General features: G+C 37.4%; 2 protein-coding genes across 11 annotated transcripts in view; one reads left to right on the top strand and one right to left on the bottom strand.

The window, feature by feature from the left end:
- TMTC3 (transmembrane O-mannosyltransferase targeting cadherins 3) overlaps nt 1-18,198 on the top strand; it is a 1,052,995-nt gene that overhangs the window by 549,452 nt on the left and 485,345 nt on the right. The gene's annotated exons all lie outside the window — the stretch shown is intronic.
- The window catches only part of ATP2B1 (ATPase plasma membrane Ca2+ transporting 1), a 60,651-nt gene that overhangs the window by 19,095 nt on the left and 23,358 nt on the right, over nt 1-18,198 (bottom strand). For all 10 annotated transcript variants that reach the window (XM_048934625.1, XM_048934624.1, XM_048934630.1 and 7 more), the window contains exons 2-10: nt 13,227-13,637; nt 8,476-8,673; nt 7,424-7,678; nt 7,219-7,344; nt 6,749-6,886; nt 3,746-3,784; nt 3,234-3,395; nt 2,131-2,345; nt 1,311-1,553 (exon numbers count right to left, since the gene is read on the bottom strand). In XM_048934625.1, the coding sequence (XP_048790582.1) occupies nt 1,311-1,553; nt 2,131-2,345; nt 3,234-3,395; nt 3,746-3,784; nt 6,749-6,886; nt 7,219-7,344; nt 7,424-7,678; nt 8,476-8,673; nt 13,227-13,431 (1,581 nt within the window). In that variant the 5' untranslated portion in view covers nt 13,432-13,637. The remainder of the gene's footprint in view (nt 1-1,310; nt 1,554-2,130; nt 2,346-3,233; nt 3,396-3,745; nt 3,785-6,748; nt 6,887-7,218; nt 7,345-7,423; nt 7,679-8,475; nt 8,674-13,226; nt 13,638-18,198) is intronic.

Consider the following 18,198-nt stretch of genomic DNA (forward strand, 5'->3'; position numbering starts at 1 on the left):
ATAAAATACAGAGCTGACCTTCCGTTTTAGTTAGTTTCCACTGCTTGAAATAACTGTCTGGATCACTTGGGTGTACTGGGTCCCTGAATAATTTTGCAATTTACAAGTACTGTTAAGTTTAAGGAAACTGTCTTTAAAATACTAGATGCCATTATTTCTACAAAGTTAATGTATTCTCACCTGTAACAGTTCTTCCTTAATAATATACTATGAACACATCACCTGGTAGCCTTCTATGGAAGAGAATTAAGTCTTTAAGCTTCTTAAGCCTCACTACAAGTTCTGTTTTCCAGACAATGTCCTGTTCAACATGTTTCTGAAATCTCTCCAGTTTTCAGCCCTTTAATACCAGAACGATTTCTTATCTCAGAAATGTGGAATATACAGACCTTTGTCACACATGAAAGAATACTTTCCTGAAGATATTTCTGAGCATATATATACATAACATCAGTTGTAGTTTGTAGAAAAACAAAGAAAAAAAAAAAGCAGGAGAACTTACTCTGCCTGACCAGGCCCCGAATATCTCAATCACAACTGTATTTGTTGTAAGACAGGGATCTATTTTCATTCTTAAGAGCTGCAACATCTTGTGTTTTAATGAAAGCTAAGTTCTAAAACGTTCAGTTCAACACGCTCCCCAGACATCAGCATACTGGTGCAAATCCAGCTGCAAAAATGAAGGGTCCAGAGCACCTGCCTAAGAGACTTTTATACATAGGTACCTTTTATTTCTATAAAAAGATTTTTAGGAATTGGACTATGAAACTCCTCACATGCCGTAACTCATTCCACAGAGATAGACGCTTGTGGCCTTGATGCGCTCCCTCAACTGCTACCAAAAAAAAATCCTGTGGACATCTTTGTTGGCTGTCAACTGACTTTTGGACTGTGGTTTTGCTTGTGTACTCAGATTTGTAATAACAGTATCTGAAATAAAAACCCAAACTTGTCTGCACCTGCATTTTCCCATCGTATTTTGGGCATCCTATGCTACCCTTAAATGTCGACTTTGAAGTAGCACTCAAATCAAACTATGATGCCTTCCAAATAAAAAGCTCTCCTTATAAAAACAAAATTAGACAAATTTACCAACTTACGAGGAGAAAACATACCTTTGGATCATCAATTCAAAACAGTTCTTTAAGTTCAGCCTTAATTGAACTGTTAAGTAATTCACAGTAAGTACAAAACACTATACAGTTTTCTGCCACACACTTATACTTAATTGCCTACCATGCAGCAACCAGACCATTTTCATCTTTTGAAGATGTTTAGTTGTTTTGGTTAAAATGAATAAGTGTACTTACCAGTATTTTGGAAGTGTAAGCACAATTAACAGAAATTCCTGTGACAAGATAAGCCATGATATTCTCTGGAATAGCTTCTGGTGCTGGAATTTTTTTGTAATGTTTTTCACTGATGTAAGCTTGGACCACTGTCATCCTGTTCATAGTCAATGTTCCTGTTTTATCTGAGCAAATAGCTGTGGCATTACCCATTGTTTCACATGCATCCAGATGTCTCACCAAGTTATTGTCTCTCATCATTTTCTAAGAAAATAAAAGCAGTTAATAGTCAACCATAACCTTCACCCCCCATTTTTGAAATTCTCATTTAGAGTGTTCAGTTTCAGACAGCAGTTTCAGAACACACTCATCTTTCAAGTTCTCTGGCTAGTTGCTGTAAGGATTACCCTAAGTCTATCATGTCACAGTAAGCATCAGCATTACCAAAGAGCTCCTAAACAGAGCAACCTATTTTCTCCACATCTGCATGTCAGACCAATTACTGTTACAGCTCAGACTAATAAGGATATTTGTGTATACAGAACATGAATACAGCTTTATCAAACACAACATTAAAACATATTTCACAAGTAAGGTGGGATTCTATTGGCTCAAGTCTGTTGTTTCTGCACACTCAAAGGAGGAAGTAAGCTATGCCCCAGACTTACCATAAGATTTATATTTCAAAGATGCCAGCATCACACTTCATATCAAATACAAACTGGGAACCTAACTGGTCAGCTAAGAGAGTGAGGACTAGACAAGTAAAGGTCTAATATTGCTTACGAGTCTTTACTTAATGTGTTTGTCTTTAGAATCTGCTCCCCTTCCACCCACTTACCTTAACAGAATAAGCCAATGATATGGTGACTGCAAGTGGAAGACCTTCTGGTACTGCCACCACCAAGACTGTAACTCCAATAATGAAGAACTTCACAAAGTACTGAATATAAATTGGTGTACATTCAGCAAGCCAGGGTCGCTTCTGAACCCAGAAGGTATCAATCACAAAATACAACACAAGGATAATGACTGTGATTGCAGACATCAACAAACCTTGTTAAAAAGAGAAAAAACAGTTTTCAGAAGAAATAGTTAAAACGTTTGACAATACAGATTCTGGATAAGTCAAGGGCAAACATTTCTCCCTTTGTAGAAGATACAATTCAGAATTTCAACAGGCAGTTCAGAAAACATGGAGATAGTTCTCACAGGTATATTGATTTTCAACACAAGTATTTCCTCATGAATTTCACTTAAAAGCCTATAAACTATGGGTTGTTTTGGCTTTTTTTTTCCCAATTAATTGAAAAGTGTAGATCTAATTATGAAGGAGAGACCATTATGTAAAGTAAACCGACTGTTCAGAATAACAATTAAAGGAGTTCAGGAAGCTTTCCATGACTATACTGGTGACATACTCAGCAGAGAAAGCAGGTATCTCTTCATACCTTACTTCCTGCTGAAGCTGGGAGTTAATATGGCAGGTAAGCACAATGTTCAATGACATTGGAATAACTGGGAAGACAAATTAGAACTGAAGTTAACAAGCTGAGTGGCACACTTCAGATAGTACAAGAAAAAGAGCAAAAGAAATTGCACTTTGTGAAAACACCAGAAATAGCCTGTTGAACTCTACGGTCAATTTACTGTTCTCCAGATATATCACTAAATGCTATGTTTATCTAGAAATATCTTTTATAACAGTAATCCAATATTATGAAGTCTGAATTTTCTGTTCTAGAAGCTAATACACTAAAGCTTGAGTATTTAAATCAGGAAAAACATCACCAGTATTATGCAGTCAGAGAAGCCATCAGCACCCTTAAGCATGATGGCACACTTACATGTATTTGAATTTTACACTTCAGTAGCTAGCTTTGATCAGCTTATCTTCTCATGCAAACGTGAGGCATCAGCAAAAAGAGTACTGGTGAGGCATACCTGCTTTGCCAATCTGAACTGCAAGCTTTGTAAGTTTGCCTTGGAGAACAGATTTTTCTTTCTTTGGCAAATTTGATCTCTTCTTATCTTTTTCATCTCCATCCACACCATCCTCACTCTTCAGTGGCTGCATTTCCATAGCTGCACCATCTTGAGCTTTAGCTATAAGTTATAAACAAATAAGATTCAGCCATTCTAGTATCCCTGAAATCAACAGTACACAGAGTTTGATTATATTGGCTTAGCACAAGTGTTGCGTCGTACCTGATATTCAGAGAAGGCATAACATTCTTGAATATCTAGCTAAATACCACAGAAATAAAGTTCAGAAATGTCTACTATCAAGACTATCAAGTTCATTTTTCATTTGATCATTTTTTTAGGAAGATTGACTTAGACTATGCTTAACCTAAGCACTTTGAATGTAAGGATGCAATAAGCATTTTCATACTAAAGTATGTTGTCACTGAAAATAAGTACTTAGAAGGGAGGATCACAGAAACTGCATTTACCTTTGTTGCGGTTCTCAACAGCTCCATCTTGCTTTTTGCCTGTCAGAGAAGGGAAGAAGTTATGTTTCACACTGGCCATGCAGAGCCCATCTAAGTATTAAGGCTTATCTAAAAGACATATTAATATCTGCTGAGACAAGTAACTATTTCAAAAACTGTAAATCAAACTGGGAGACAGAAGGCTAACACAAATAGTTGATGTGTAGGTTAACGCACAGAAACAACTCATTTTTTTCGGACAGCAGAAGTCTCATATAGGAAAAGCATTACCCAGACACAGTTAAGTTCGAACAGACTGATACAAACATTCATATGCAACTAAACGAAAATACAGCAGAAGGCATTGCTGGGCCAGACAGCTGTCCTATCAAAGTGTCTTCAGTTGAAGAGAGTAGTGATCTAGTTGTGAGGAAAGCACCTAAAAGGCTTTCCTAAACTTTTACTGGGGAGGGGATTTGTGACAAGCAAGAGATCCTGACAGTCTCACTCTTACTCTGTTCCAACACTGGCAAGTCTGCCTGACTACTGCTGCAATGAATTTTAAAATTCCACCTACAGAATCAGTGCTTTTGCATAGCACTGCAGAAATTACTGTAGTATATCTTTACAAATAAATATTTATAAATCCACATCAAAGCTTAATGGAGGTACAGTGCTGGATTACTGGATCTACGCTAACCCTATTTACGCAAGCATGAACATAATCTGTTGGCAACACACCAACATTAAAGAATGAAGGGAATAGTTCAAGTTCCTAACAAAATACCACTCCTACCTCTGTTCAGAAATGGGGGTCAGCAGAAGATCATGAAGACCATTAGAATAATTAAAAAGTAATGAATGAAATTTATGAATGAAACATTAAATACAGCTAAACCTAACTATGTCAACAAGCAGTTTGTTAGAAGGTCACTATCCTTTTTTGTTTGGGTTTTTGGGTAAGATGGCTTACATACCCTGACAAGCGGCAAACTGGCAGCTTTTCTCTTAACTAGAGAAATCTAACTTTACAGTTACTATTAGCAGTAACTTCAAATGAAAGAATAAAGTCAAAGAACCTTAAACAAAACCCAGAATTGTTCAGTTTCACTGCTATTTCATTTTATCTTCTGCTTCAAAGTAAGTAGCCTGAAGTGAATGAAAGCTAGAAGGAAACAGAATAAAATTCAGCTAGAAGAAAATCAACTTGTCAAGCATCCTATCATGGATGACATTTAGTACCTCCAGTGTACTGTTGTATTACTACTGATATCTGTTTTTTTTTTACATACAAGCTTTTCTTCCAGCATCCTCTGAACAGCTGATGAGAAAAAACAGCATGCTCATCTTCTCCTGAAGATGTCACTTTGGACTTGTTAAGAATTCATTACCTGCTGATTTAGTATTTGTTCTTTCTTAGGTCTATTTTCTCTCCTACAAGAACAAAGTTATTGTACACTTGAACACTTGAATTGCTTCTAACTCCCTGCACATACACATGCTTTCACTCTGAACCAAGACATATACAGCCAACTAAAGATAGCCACTTTAATCTCCTTAACATTCACAGAGAAGCTAATTTAGTTTAACCTGAATTTTACCAAGGAGAATCTTAACAGTCACATAACTTAAGGGAAAGAGGAAGTTGCCTATCTTGGGAGACAAATTAAAGACAGGTTTTCTGTTCCAACAATACATCAAAACACTATTTGTCAAAAAAACTTTTGCTTTTATAATTCATATTAGCAGACTATCAATAAAAGCTATCATCTTGTCCCATAGCAGCTAATATAGCTTACTTCCTTCTCCCTCCTCTGTCAGAGAAGAGTAAAAAGCGGAAAATGCTCTAAATCAATTCCTGACAGTGCTGCAAATCAGCTTCTACTCTTCACTATTCCACTTAAGCTTGAATCTCACTCTGAACTCAAAGCAAATTTCAGAAAGGGCCAGAATTTTGAAGTTACTTGTAGATAAGGCTACCAAGAAAAAAAGCACAGTTCAATCTTAACCCCTGCACAGAGCACACATTTCAATCATCACCAACTCAGTTTGAAAGCTAAGATTCCTAAGCACATTCCTATATGGCTTCCCATCATCATCATTTCTTATTCCTTTGAACAAAGAGCACACTTTTCTGCAAAAACCCTCGCAGACTCCTTCCCATTCAGTTAATCTCACAACGGTTTCTATGAAAACTTTGTGGTGGTAAAGTTCACCACCTAACACATCTTACGAAGGCTAGCATCAAAACATCAGTATTTAGCATTTCTAGGCTTTGATTCTTAGGCAAGACGAAAGATTATGACTTATAACACTAGTAGCTGATTAAAGCCTTCCAAATAAGGAAGATGTCCTGTTTCACCCTTTACAGAAGAGCTCTAATATGGTCTGGGTTACAATTTCCTTATTCTTCTGAAAGGAAAGTTTACAGAAAAGCATCACTAAATTCTTTTATTTTGTACTTCTTTGAGATTTACAACTATGGAAAAGGGCTGAAAGAAGAAACTATCTGCTTACCTTTAACAAAATATGTTATATTTCTACTTAAGTTACCCATGAGCTCAGCACATCAATGATACAAACTTCTCCTTTTTCAAATGGGATTTTTTCATTAAAAAGCTTGCCTTACAAGACATAATTAAAAGCACAACTAGATGCTCATTAGGCTGATTTATTGTTAATAACCCCTTTGTCATAAACAAGTGTTTGTTATGAAACATGAATGTACTTTAAAGTTACGTGAGATGACAGTTTAACAAGTTATACACAATAAGACTGGCTAAACTTCCCAGCCCCTAATTCAATGTGACCAGAAGTTGTTAATTAAGCTTTTGTTATGTGTTTTTTTAATGATGCACACTTCCAGGCCACTGGACCCTTTTTTTTTTTTTTCCTTTCCTGTGAACCCTCTGAAAATATAAGACTTAAAGATCTCTAGCTCAAGGTGACTATAATACTTTTCCATTCTACAGTATTCAAGAGTTCACCCCTTCCTTCCTAACGAAACAAGATTATTATGCTTACTTTTCTTGTCCTTCTTCTCTTTTTCCTTCTCCTCTTCATCTCCTCCAGCCCCAAGCAAAGTAAAGATGATTCCTGTCTGAGAGTTCACACCTACAGCAGTAACTACCATCCTTCCAGAGCCTTCCATCACATGAGTACCTGTAAGAGGGTATTGGATTTTCCATTGAAACTTCAACTATTGTATGAAGAGCACATAGGAAATCCATTCTCAAACTTCATAGTGACAGAATCATAAGATGATGCATATAGGTACCTTAAAACACAGTAAAATAATTGCAAAAACTATCTGGAAAATAAAGCCATAATCAACCACACGAAATGCTCATCAGCTTTAAGAATCTGTTCGCTTGGACAAAGTTTTGCAGAAGATATCAGCCTAGATAAGGTCCAGTTCACTAGATCTAAATATCACAATTTAAAATCATCAGTTCCCAAAGGAAAGCTAATCACATTCTTTCAATGCTACACACCTGAAAGCAGCATAGGATCTCTGTCCAAAGACTTCTTAACATGGTCAGACTCTCCAGTTAGTGAGCTTTCATCAATTTTGAGATCATTTCCTTGAATAAGGATGCCATCAGCAGGTAAAAGGTCACCTACAAGAGATCATTAGGTGTGTTGACTACAGATACTTCTTTGAAAACAAAATAAAGTTGAACTCAAAAAAAAGTTTACCATATTTCACTTGTGCAATATCTCCAACAATTATGTCAGCTACTGGAATTTGGATGACTTGGCCACCTCTGATGACTGTGAATTTCTGTTCTTGTTCGATACGGCTCTGCAGTCCTCGAAATTGTTTCTCTTTACTCCAGTCATTGAAAGCTGTTACTAATACAACACAAACTACAGAAAGGAGGATTGCTGCTCCTTCAATCCAACCTGCTTCAGATTCCTCCTCCTCTTCACCAACATTTACTGATCCACATACTGTAGGAAACAAGATTTAGAGCATTTAGAGCAGAAGGCTTGCAGAGATAATTATTTCATAAAACAAAAGTTCTCCCATACAGAAGAGTGGTTGCTAAACATTCTCCTTGCTGGCTTTTACAGCAATTTTAGATTATTTTCAATAAGGGGAGCACACAAAGAACGTCCGTGTTTATATAAACACAAGAGAAGCTGACAGAGAAAGCTACCCAGTTTGCATTATCTTGTTACGTGACATGCGTTAAGAGGCAAAGATTGGACAACTAGTTATCCACCTCCTGACGCCAACATTTCCTACTTTACCCTTCTCCCAACAAACCAGATGCAATTGTGAAAGTTTGGTTTAACTGAGGCCAGATCCCTCCATCTTCTTTTAGCTTCATTTCTTAAATTGGACAGTTACAAGTGCCATAGTGCAAAATCATGAAAAAATTAAGACACACTGACTTCCTAAAGAAAGCCGATGAACACAAGTTACACATCGCTTAAATATTTGAGACGAAGCTAGCAAGATACTTGTACAGAAGCTTGGCTGATCTCAGACAGACCATAGCTCCTGCTGCTTATATATTTCATCTTTTCCACTACTTTGTCTAGAATCAGCCTTGATCATGACATAGGAAATCCTGTGTTGCCTTTTTAAGGCACAATAAGAGTCCTAGAACTGTCTCCATAAGGAATAATCAGCTACATTTCCACCATCTTATTATCTTCCATCAGATTCACAATAGTAGCATGCTGGACAAAGCAAGTCAGTAGTATAACAGAAGTAGGTATCTACTTTTTCATTTACTTACATGCTTCATTTCCTCCAGGAGGCTGGTAAAAAGAAAGGCCCAAGGACACTACGGCTGCAATTTCTAATATAATTAGTGTAACATCCTGTAGTGCTTCCCATACTAACTGAAGAAATGTTTTTGGCTTTTTAGGAGGTATAAAGTTCTTCCCAAAAACTGCTTCTCTCCTTTCTATATCTGCTGGGTTTCCACTTAAACCTATTTAGTAAGAAGACAAAGTTAGTGATTCCCCATTCATGGAGTCATGTGTCACTCCATATTTTGTAATAATACTGAAGAAAACATATCATGTACACTTACACAGGTGTCATCCTTAAACCAGACTTGCTATATTTCATAACTCACATTTCACCAATAATCAATAAAATGAAGGTCTACCTACTTGTACTTAACGTGGTGGAACAACAAAATAACACTGACATCCCCCCCCCCCCCCCCCCCCCCCCAAAATAAATAAGCATGCAAGACAAGATTATTAGAGGACTGCTCCAAAAGTAATGCCTCCTATTTTATTATATTGCTCTGCTGCATCAGAGGCAGATGATGGTGGTGGTATGTTGGTAAAGGTTGAGCCTTCCCACCAATATTCCACTACAGATGGCAGCAGGGGGCAGTCAGACAAAATGATACCTGACATGGGAGCACAAATGAAGCAAATGTGTGGAACTGAATTCCTCCATGTGGAAAAAATTACACTTCTTAACATTCATTGATACTTGCTGACCATTTATGGTGACCAAACTATAGATGTGAGCACAGTGAAGCAGGGGGTGGTGAGTTTCAGCATCAATGACATTTGGTCACCTCCACTGAGCAGATTTTCAAGAACACAGAACACAGGCTCTTGCTTATCAGTGGCAAAAGTACACTGTAACAGTGGTGACCATGCTGTAAAACAGTGTTTTGTAGCTGAGAATTAGCTCTATCAAATAGTGTCACTGTGCTCCTTGCATCTGTTGTAATTTCCATGTAAATAAATAGGTTACATTACTTTCAGAGCAGCCTACATAGTAGAACTGCTACAACAGAGACTGAGCAGCACCATCCAGTTCTAGCAAGCCTGGGACTCCAGCTCTGGTTGCCTTAGTATGGATTCTGCATTCAAAGAGAGCATCTCAGGATCCGATAGCTCATCTAATACTTTGATGATATGTTTAATTAAATTAACAATTTAAAATACTATGAATGCCAAGTTTATGCATTATTTATTATATAAAACTCTATTACAGTCACTGAAGCTCTCCAGGAATCACAAGGTGAGTAGCAGCCACAGTGCTGCTTCAATCTGGACAGCAGCTGTTGACTACTCTGAAGCTTCCATCTCTTCACATCCCCTATCAGAGAGCCTATGTGGGACTGCATATGTAGTCAGTCCTTATGGTTTATCATCTCAGCTTTATGCTCGCCTTCTTTCTATATTTTCTATACTTTATACTTTCTATACTTTCTACTTTCTTTTCTATACTTTTATACTTTCTATACTATATTTCTTTCTGAATCCTTTTCACTGCTCCAGTTCTCGCACCATCCTTGAGGACACCAATAATTAAGAGTGAGGGACATTCACCAGAAATTGCTGCATCCTTCAACAGTTAGCTAAGCCCATAAAAACAAAAGAATACCAAGTATATTAAGTGCAAAGTCATGCACCCAAGATCTTCCATATGTTTAGTTCCTGTTGAAGCCTTCAACAATAGTCAGTTGCCTAATGCCTCACTACAGCTTTCAATTTGCACCACTAGCTCCTTTTGGAAGGGAAAATGAATCAACTTTTTGCTGTATTCAGGGCAGAGCTTTGGATACCTCACAACCTTATTGTTTCAAGTTGTTGTTATGTGTGTTTCCTTTTAACAAAGACAACAAAGATGGCAATTTTCTGAGCAGTAGTTTTTCAGCAGTTAACTCATATGCTTAGGCATATCAAGGCATTAAAAACACACTAGGTAACCAACAAGTACGCAACTGGCTTTGATATTAAATGGATAATCTAACAACTCCAACAGTCATTTCCTAGAATCAAGTAGGAACTAGTAAACAATCAAAATGATGTAGACTTATGGAAACATTGATGGCAGTCTCTCTCCAGAAAACACGGAGGATTTTGTTATTGTAGATACATCAAACGTTCATTTATTTGATCTTATTTGAGTTTGTACACATAAAAATGACATAAGCATCAGCATTAAATAGTAAGCATTTAATTTATTTGAAGTGATACTGGTCAAAGATAGTTCTGTTTCTATTTCTCATTTTATATCAAGTAGGTCTGATCTTCATTTTGTCTGAGAAGAGACATCATCTTACATTGTCAACAGCCTCAAAGCAAGCAATAACACACCGAACTTGCTCACTCCATCTCAAAACTGTCTGTACTTTTGCAGTGAAGCACTAGTAATTATGCAAGCCAGCATTTCGTATCATAGAGACCTTCTGAATAAGAAGTGTCATTAGGCCTCGTAGATACGCACGTAACTTCAGAGAAATCGAAGTAGTATAATGCACAGAACAGAACTATAAACTATTCTGAGTTGGAATGAACCCACAATGATCAAACTTAACTCCCAAGCAGCTTTCATAGTCCTGTTCAGGTTTTCTCCTTAGAAATTTCTTTGCTTTTAACATTTACACCTTGAATAACAACACTGAGACCTAGTTCTCCTTCTACATTAATTCTACAGTAACACCTCTCTGAGACAACCTTATTCTCGAAAAATTCACATAGGGATTTAGAACCAAAACACCATTTCTGTACAATTTGTAACTCATCTTAACCTCTACTGATGTAATTATCAAGTTCAGCTATTGAATCTTTTTGCAAATCTATTGCAAACTTTTGAGCTGCTATCACACTTATAAAAAAGCTGCATCTTTTTATCAAGTTAGCGATTGTTAAACACATCTAAAATGTTAAGCTCTTTTAAAAGGAAAGGCTCTGATTGTGCAGCTCTCAGTACAGTAGAATCAGTCTGCTGTCTAGCTGTGTGACGTTACAGGACACCCATGAAGTGAACCCTGCAGTACACCATCTGCTTGGTGATTTTCATGAACATGCATCCTTATAGATTGTAATAACGGGCCTTAAGCTGCACAGACCACTGCAGAATTGGATTGCACCCTCAGCTCAGTCCCGATTTTTTGAATACTACTGAAGTTTCCCTTCTCACTGGAAAAACATCAATCAATCAAACAAACAAACAAAAAACAACAAAAGCAACAACAACAAAAAACCAAACAACTTTCAATACCATTCAACAGGTTCACAAGGTGCCAGGATACCACTGCTCTTAACCTAAGAATGAATGTTACGTTGCTTGTACCCATGCAGTAACTTTAGAACAGCTGATGATGAGAAACAGAGTTTGCAGGTTGTATGTGTTTCTTTGTCAGCCTAAAACTAGTCTAGTGGTCCATCGGGTATATGAGCTAGCTACTTGCCATTTGTTAAAAGGAGCCCAGCTGACATTCAGAAATCATTTCAGCAATCTGGACTTAAGGAATCTGGTAGAGAAAGCCAAAATACACTACGTGTAGATGCACAGAGAAGTATCCTTCAGCATTACACAATCATGGAATTGCAGGAGTTGGAAGGGACCTCAAGAGATCATTGAGATCAACCCCTCTGCTAAAACAGGTTCCCTATAATAGGTCCCACATGTAGGCATTACTGGGCTGTTCTTGAGACAAGACGACAAAAAATTTCCATAGCATTTCAGAAGGACAGAAAGCAATACCTCTCCAGAATTAAGGCAGCAAGTACTTCACTGCTACCAACATGAACCTGCTTAAAAGCTGTGAGAGTGCTTAAATGCAGAGACACCAGAATTTGCCAGTATCTTGATTTTGGTACTTGGTATCAATCTCTATCGACAGCAGGACATCAACTTAACATAAGCTAAACATGTTTTAAAAAAGTGATTTCAATGAGATAATATAATTTAGATAAGCAATACAACTGGAACCTATTTCTTTCACAAATTAAAAATTCACAGTTTTCACTTCAACTGGAAAAGAGGGTTAAGTGTTCAAGAAAACTTCTGGAAAGCTCTCAGCAAGGACACTCATTACATTTATAAATAGTGACATTTCCAGAATGCCACTGAGTCTGAAATGGCAAACATTTGTTTAAAAGATCCTTATTTCTAGAGACCAAGAATGCGTGATTACTTTGCATACCTCCTACTCGTGGTTATAGTACCTTTCAGTGCCTGAAGCTATACCAACAGTTAATCTTGTTGATCAACTGAAAATTACAGAAGAATAGTGAATTATGAAGACTTAAGTTAGATGTGGCTTAGAAATCCCATAGTATTGTACTACAGTACAATTACATAGCAATTTTTAAAACTAGTGAAATCTGTTATATTAAGGAATGCAAAAGCTGGGTCACAACGCACAAGAACTAATTAGCCCTGCATTAGACTACTAGAACCTTGTTCTATGACATCCCTTTGTTCACAAACTTACACATTCATAGCAGGTTAAACACTGTTGTTTTGCATTTCTATTTCCTATCTGGATTCCTACATCAAAGCTTCCTCCTATGTGCAATTTTGCCACTAATTCAAAATGATGCACAGTTGGACCAGTTGGAAACCCTTGCTTACTTAATGAAGTATCAACCTGCTTTAGAGAAGAAACATGTATTATTATAGTAACTGAAATACCTTTATAAACTATAAACAAACAAACTAGTTTGACTGAAACATTTCTGAAGTGGAATTTTCTCAGTAATAATGTGAAAATCATCTTACCTTCATTTGGTGAAGTTTTCAATTTTGTACAGATGCCCTGCACATCTCCATAGCATTCCTGTATTTTATGCAGTGCATCTGTAGCTCGAAGTTCCATAAGAGAGCGGAGCTCTGCAAGAGTGACTCCAAATTCTCCATGATTTGCTTCTTTGACAGCATTTTTTACACCACTATATGCAACCGAGTTGTTTGCCATATCACCCATCTTGTACGCAGTCTTTAGCGTCGGTAATTTCCAGTAAGGAATAAGACTTCAGCTTAAAATATTTCCAAAAGGAAAATAAATCCTCTGGGTATGAAGACAGTCAAGGCAGCAGACACATCACCCAAGTAAGAGACCCATTCTGGAGAGATATCTTTGAGGTCGTCCCATGGCGAGCTGTGTTCCCCAAGCCAAATGACAGGCACAATCTAGAGAAAGAATAAACACAGATTAATATATCACATTGCAAGACCATCTTACCTTACTGAGGCTACAGAACAAATTTCTGCTTAAAGACAAGTTCTATATATTTGTCACAATGTTTTTAGTCAGTATTCAGCTGGCATAGTGATAAGGCATAAAATAAATGCTTCCTGTCCCAAAATAACCCTGCATTATTGCACTCCCTAACCTCTCAGAAGAGCCGTTGTCTTCACATCTTAGATTTTGCTTGGTACATCCCTATGGTTTGTCACCAACAGGAAACCTTTATAAATGCCTGGAAGTAAATCAGCTCCCAGGGAAATGAAATATGGAACATCCACTACGGGCAACACGCAGTTAACAATACGCTCAGGTCACAAATACTGATACAACAAAAACACCGGAGAAGTCTCAGAGCTCAAGATGAGCAAGCTTCCGAGCACATGCTTGAACTCATTTGTGCAAATCTCAAGGATAACAGCTTCAGCAGTAAGCTAAAACCACACACGAACCACTTTTGTACGGTCACTAAGAATATATTTTCAGGCAGACATACATCTGAACACATTTTCATGTCCAAGCAGTTTTTAGCACCTCACTGCAGCCCATTTCATCACAACTCAAGCCTTACACAGAATCTTCATTTTATTTTTGGGGAAAAAAAAAGAAAGAAAAGAAGAAGAAATGCACAGTGCAATCCTCCTAAAAAAGCTATATGGAAGACTAAGGTCAGCTCTTCCAGTTAACACCAACCCACAGGATTTGACCTGCACAGGCACTCTATATTTGTAATTTCCTACTCAGCTGACATTTTCTGCATATACACATGTATCCATTTAACAAAACAGTGAATCCAGAAACTTTTCATGCCTATATAAAGATCTGCCTCAAGCAGAAGACAGGAGCCTCATCACATCATCACATAGGTCAGCTTTAATAACCTAACAGGTCAAGGTGAGCACAATTAACTGTATATTTCCTCATGACACATTGAAGTTGCCAGCTTCAGATGGAAAATAACTTGGGCACCTCGAGGTCAACGTGACTCCAAGGTGCCACATGCCCATTTGTCTACCACACCACCACCTGCTCTCCCCTCACCCAACCAGGCCACAGGTAGTATTCAAGTTTAGTGAATCTCAGTTAGAAACTACTGGCGTCGCAGTGAAAACTAATTGTATCATGGGCTCATTCATAAGCAAAGGCAAAGAGTTGCAAATGAAAGATTTCTGGCTACTGTCAGGTCAGAACATCTACAAATAAGACATCAGACATCTACAAATAAGCACCTAATAACCTGAAATTTAGGTGTTCTGGAAAGTCTCAGTTCTCTGCTCCAGAAACAATAAGCTACATCCATATCTGACCCACCATTTTGGACATCTAGTCACAGTACTGCATTTACACTGAAGACAACCACGGATACAGACATAGGAGTGAAAACGTCATCACTATGGCTGTTCTTCTGTTCCTACATCTAGAAAATTCTGAGAAAAAAATGATTATCTGTGGTCATTTTCCAGTGAGAGATAAAAGGCATCAAACAATATTTATACGCATAAAATTTCTGCATCTTATACTATCAACTTAACTGACATAGAAATTCCATTTTAAACTTTGATAGCTTTCTTCATGTCAGTTACGAGAAAAATCTCAGAAATAACAACAACAACAACAACGAACCTATTGCAATAGTTTAAGAGCTCAGGTCAATGGCATTAACCTACGTGCTAGGATTCAGTTTTCTTCAGCTGTATTCTTCAGCAGAACATGCTACAGTCAGATATGGTAACCTATAAGTGATGGGACTCATGCAAATCATGTATGAAAGAATGCTTTTTCAAGGCACTATTCATCTTTATTTAACCAGCAAAAATTGAATTCGTTGGCCAACTGGCACCTGGTCACAAGTTGCAACAGTGTAATAAGAAACAGATCAGGCAAATGAGTTTGTATAGATATGGAAAAGATACAGTAGCTGCTAATTATAGAAGAATAGACCAAACACAATGTCCAACAACTAATTGTAATCAAAATTGATTCAAATATAATTAAGACTGTCCAAAAAAGCTCAATTCAAGATTCTAACCATAGTTCTCCACCTCAGGCCCAAATAACTCCTAAATTGAAATAACTCCCAAATAATTCCTAAATTCAATACAACCTCAGATATGAGGTTAGAAAAGCTACAGCTCTAGTCACTGCTAACTTTCCACTGAAAAGCTTTGCAATGGAGTTGTAAGCCATACCAATACTTGTTTTCACTTGACATCGTGAGGAGAGGAATAACATCATTTAGTAACTCATACTGTGCTTCACACTCCAGCCCAAGCATTTTTCTGTCACCTGGATTCATTTTCACTGAGACATAATACTCTTAGCTATTGCTAAGTTTTTATACTGAAAGGACTTCTCCTACGTCCTGGTGTCCTAACATACCAGCAGATCTTCAGGGTTCACAAACATCTTCTGGAATCTTACATTAATACAAAAGCAGTGCAATTCTGCAGATCAGATGTTGTAACATTACAGACTATTCTGCACGTCCCATTTCAGAAATATTTCCGGAAAACTCAGAGGAATAGTGACAAAAGCTCTTTAAACCCTGAATTCTGAGCAAGAACAGATCCAAATCATAAAAAACTTTACTAAACATCAACAATTTTTGATGAACAGATCAAAAAAATCAACCTACTCCAGTAGCTACATTTTTTGCCAAGCATTTCAACAGTGTAAGAGCACAAGTTCAGAATGGATGTATATCCTGACCTAGTTTCTCTGCTGTTTTCTACTGCAATATATCACTACAAGTTTCTTTAAGAAATATCCTTAAAGTCAAACCTTGCAACATTTAAACATTTCCTGTTACAGCAAGTTCCAACAGTCTGCTGCGGTAACAAGAAAGTGACAATGTAGAAGGAAGCTGTAAATCCTGAAATTTTAGTGTCAGAAAATAAAGCATATTCCTTAAGGCAAACAGATCATCTAATATTTCTTTCTCCCAGTACTCCATTATTTTACTTGTTTGGATCAGTGCTCCACAGTTCTAAACTCTACTCTTCCAGCAGCCACTTGAAATGCACTGTTTGAGCACCACGAGCTCTGAAGCAACTCACTCTAAGCTTCCAATCCACTAATATCTCAAATTTTGAAATCAGGTAGTTGTGGTAACCATTACCAGCTGCTTGCACACCATTACATGAACTACAGCTTATCAAAAGTTTTAACTCAGCTGAAGACATGCTAGCGTCCATATTAAAGCTGCATATCATATGATTAAGAGCGAGAAGTCAGTCTGCTATTAGGCACATCCTGTTTAACACTAGCAGCAACTTCAAAGCTCCAGTATATAAAACCTGGAGACAAAGAATCCTGTACTGTAAAGGCACCTGACACTACCATTATAGGTAGGCTGAAGATGCCTGTGCAAATCGTTGTGAAAAGACACTGCTGTTCCATGACTGTGACAGCTCCACTAATTCAAAGTCATCGTGGCTCTCTGCCAGGAGAACTGCATCAAACTGACATTCAATAGCCGAGTGTGTTTTGTTATGCGGTGAAGACAATAATTTAAAATAATTGAATCAAAGATTAGCTGCTCCCAGCTGTGTAAAAAGTCAGTCGTTTCATGAGTCTCTAGTTGAGACACAAAAAGTCAAACACATACACAGAGATGTTTGCCGCAGCATGACAAGACTGTAGACTACAACTCCGTCCAGTGCCACCATCACATACCATGTTGACCAAGCTAGAAGAAACTGCAGTGTTTCCTGCAGATGTTTTATAATAACTACAAAACTGTGTTAGTTTTCTTTTCCCTGAAAAAAGAAAATACAGTTGCTCCTGCGACAGCCCTTAATGATAATCACGCTTCAAAAAGGGTCTCCAGAAATAGTCCTTCATAGACATAAGTAAGACTAAGCCCTTTATTTGGAAGCAAGCTATAATCCTCCTTCTACACTGGTTAAAATTAGGACTACCTTGAAGTAATAGTTTGAAGTGGCAACACAATCAAATGTGAACAGGAGAGGTCAAAGGTAGCACAATTACTATTGCCCAAATGCACAGGAACTAATACACCACAGAACCACCTACGCCACCACCTATTATTCAATTTGTGTTTAATGCTGGCTTCACCAAGGAGTCACCAATCATCAGGAAACCTTTTAGTAGGAATTAAGAAAATTAAATCTTAAGATTTCCAATGAACTCATACTCCTTAAGATCCAGAATTTCAACAATTACATATCCTGTGATACTCAATTTAATTTATTCATCTGCATGAGCACTATGCATTCAGATTTTAAGTATTAGCTGGTACTAGCATTTGACCTTCAGCTACACACTAAAGCTGGCTGCTGTAATATAGGAAAAGGCTTGCAAAGTGATTATCTCAGGAAAGCCTTTGTTTAATCTAATTAGTTCAATGAAGACCAGACAAATCTACATACGAAGAGGCTGCAGTGTTAAGAACTGTCCCCATATGTTTCAGTTGTCATGCCATTTTAATCTGTTTTAAAGGTTTTTTCTTTTAAACAGCTTTAATACACTGAAAAATCTAATATG

The sequence above is a fragment of the Lagopus muta genome, chromosome 1 (assembly GCF_023343835.1).
Source record: "Lagopus muta isolate bLagMut1 chromosome 1, bLagMut1 primary, whole genome shotgun sequence".
In the NCBI taxonomy this organism is placed as follows: Eukaryota; Metazoa; Chordata; class Aves; order Galliformes; family Phasianidae; genus Lagopus; species Lagopus muta.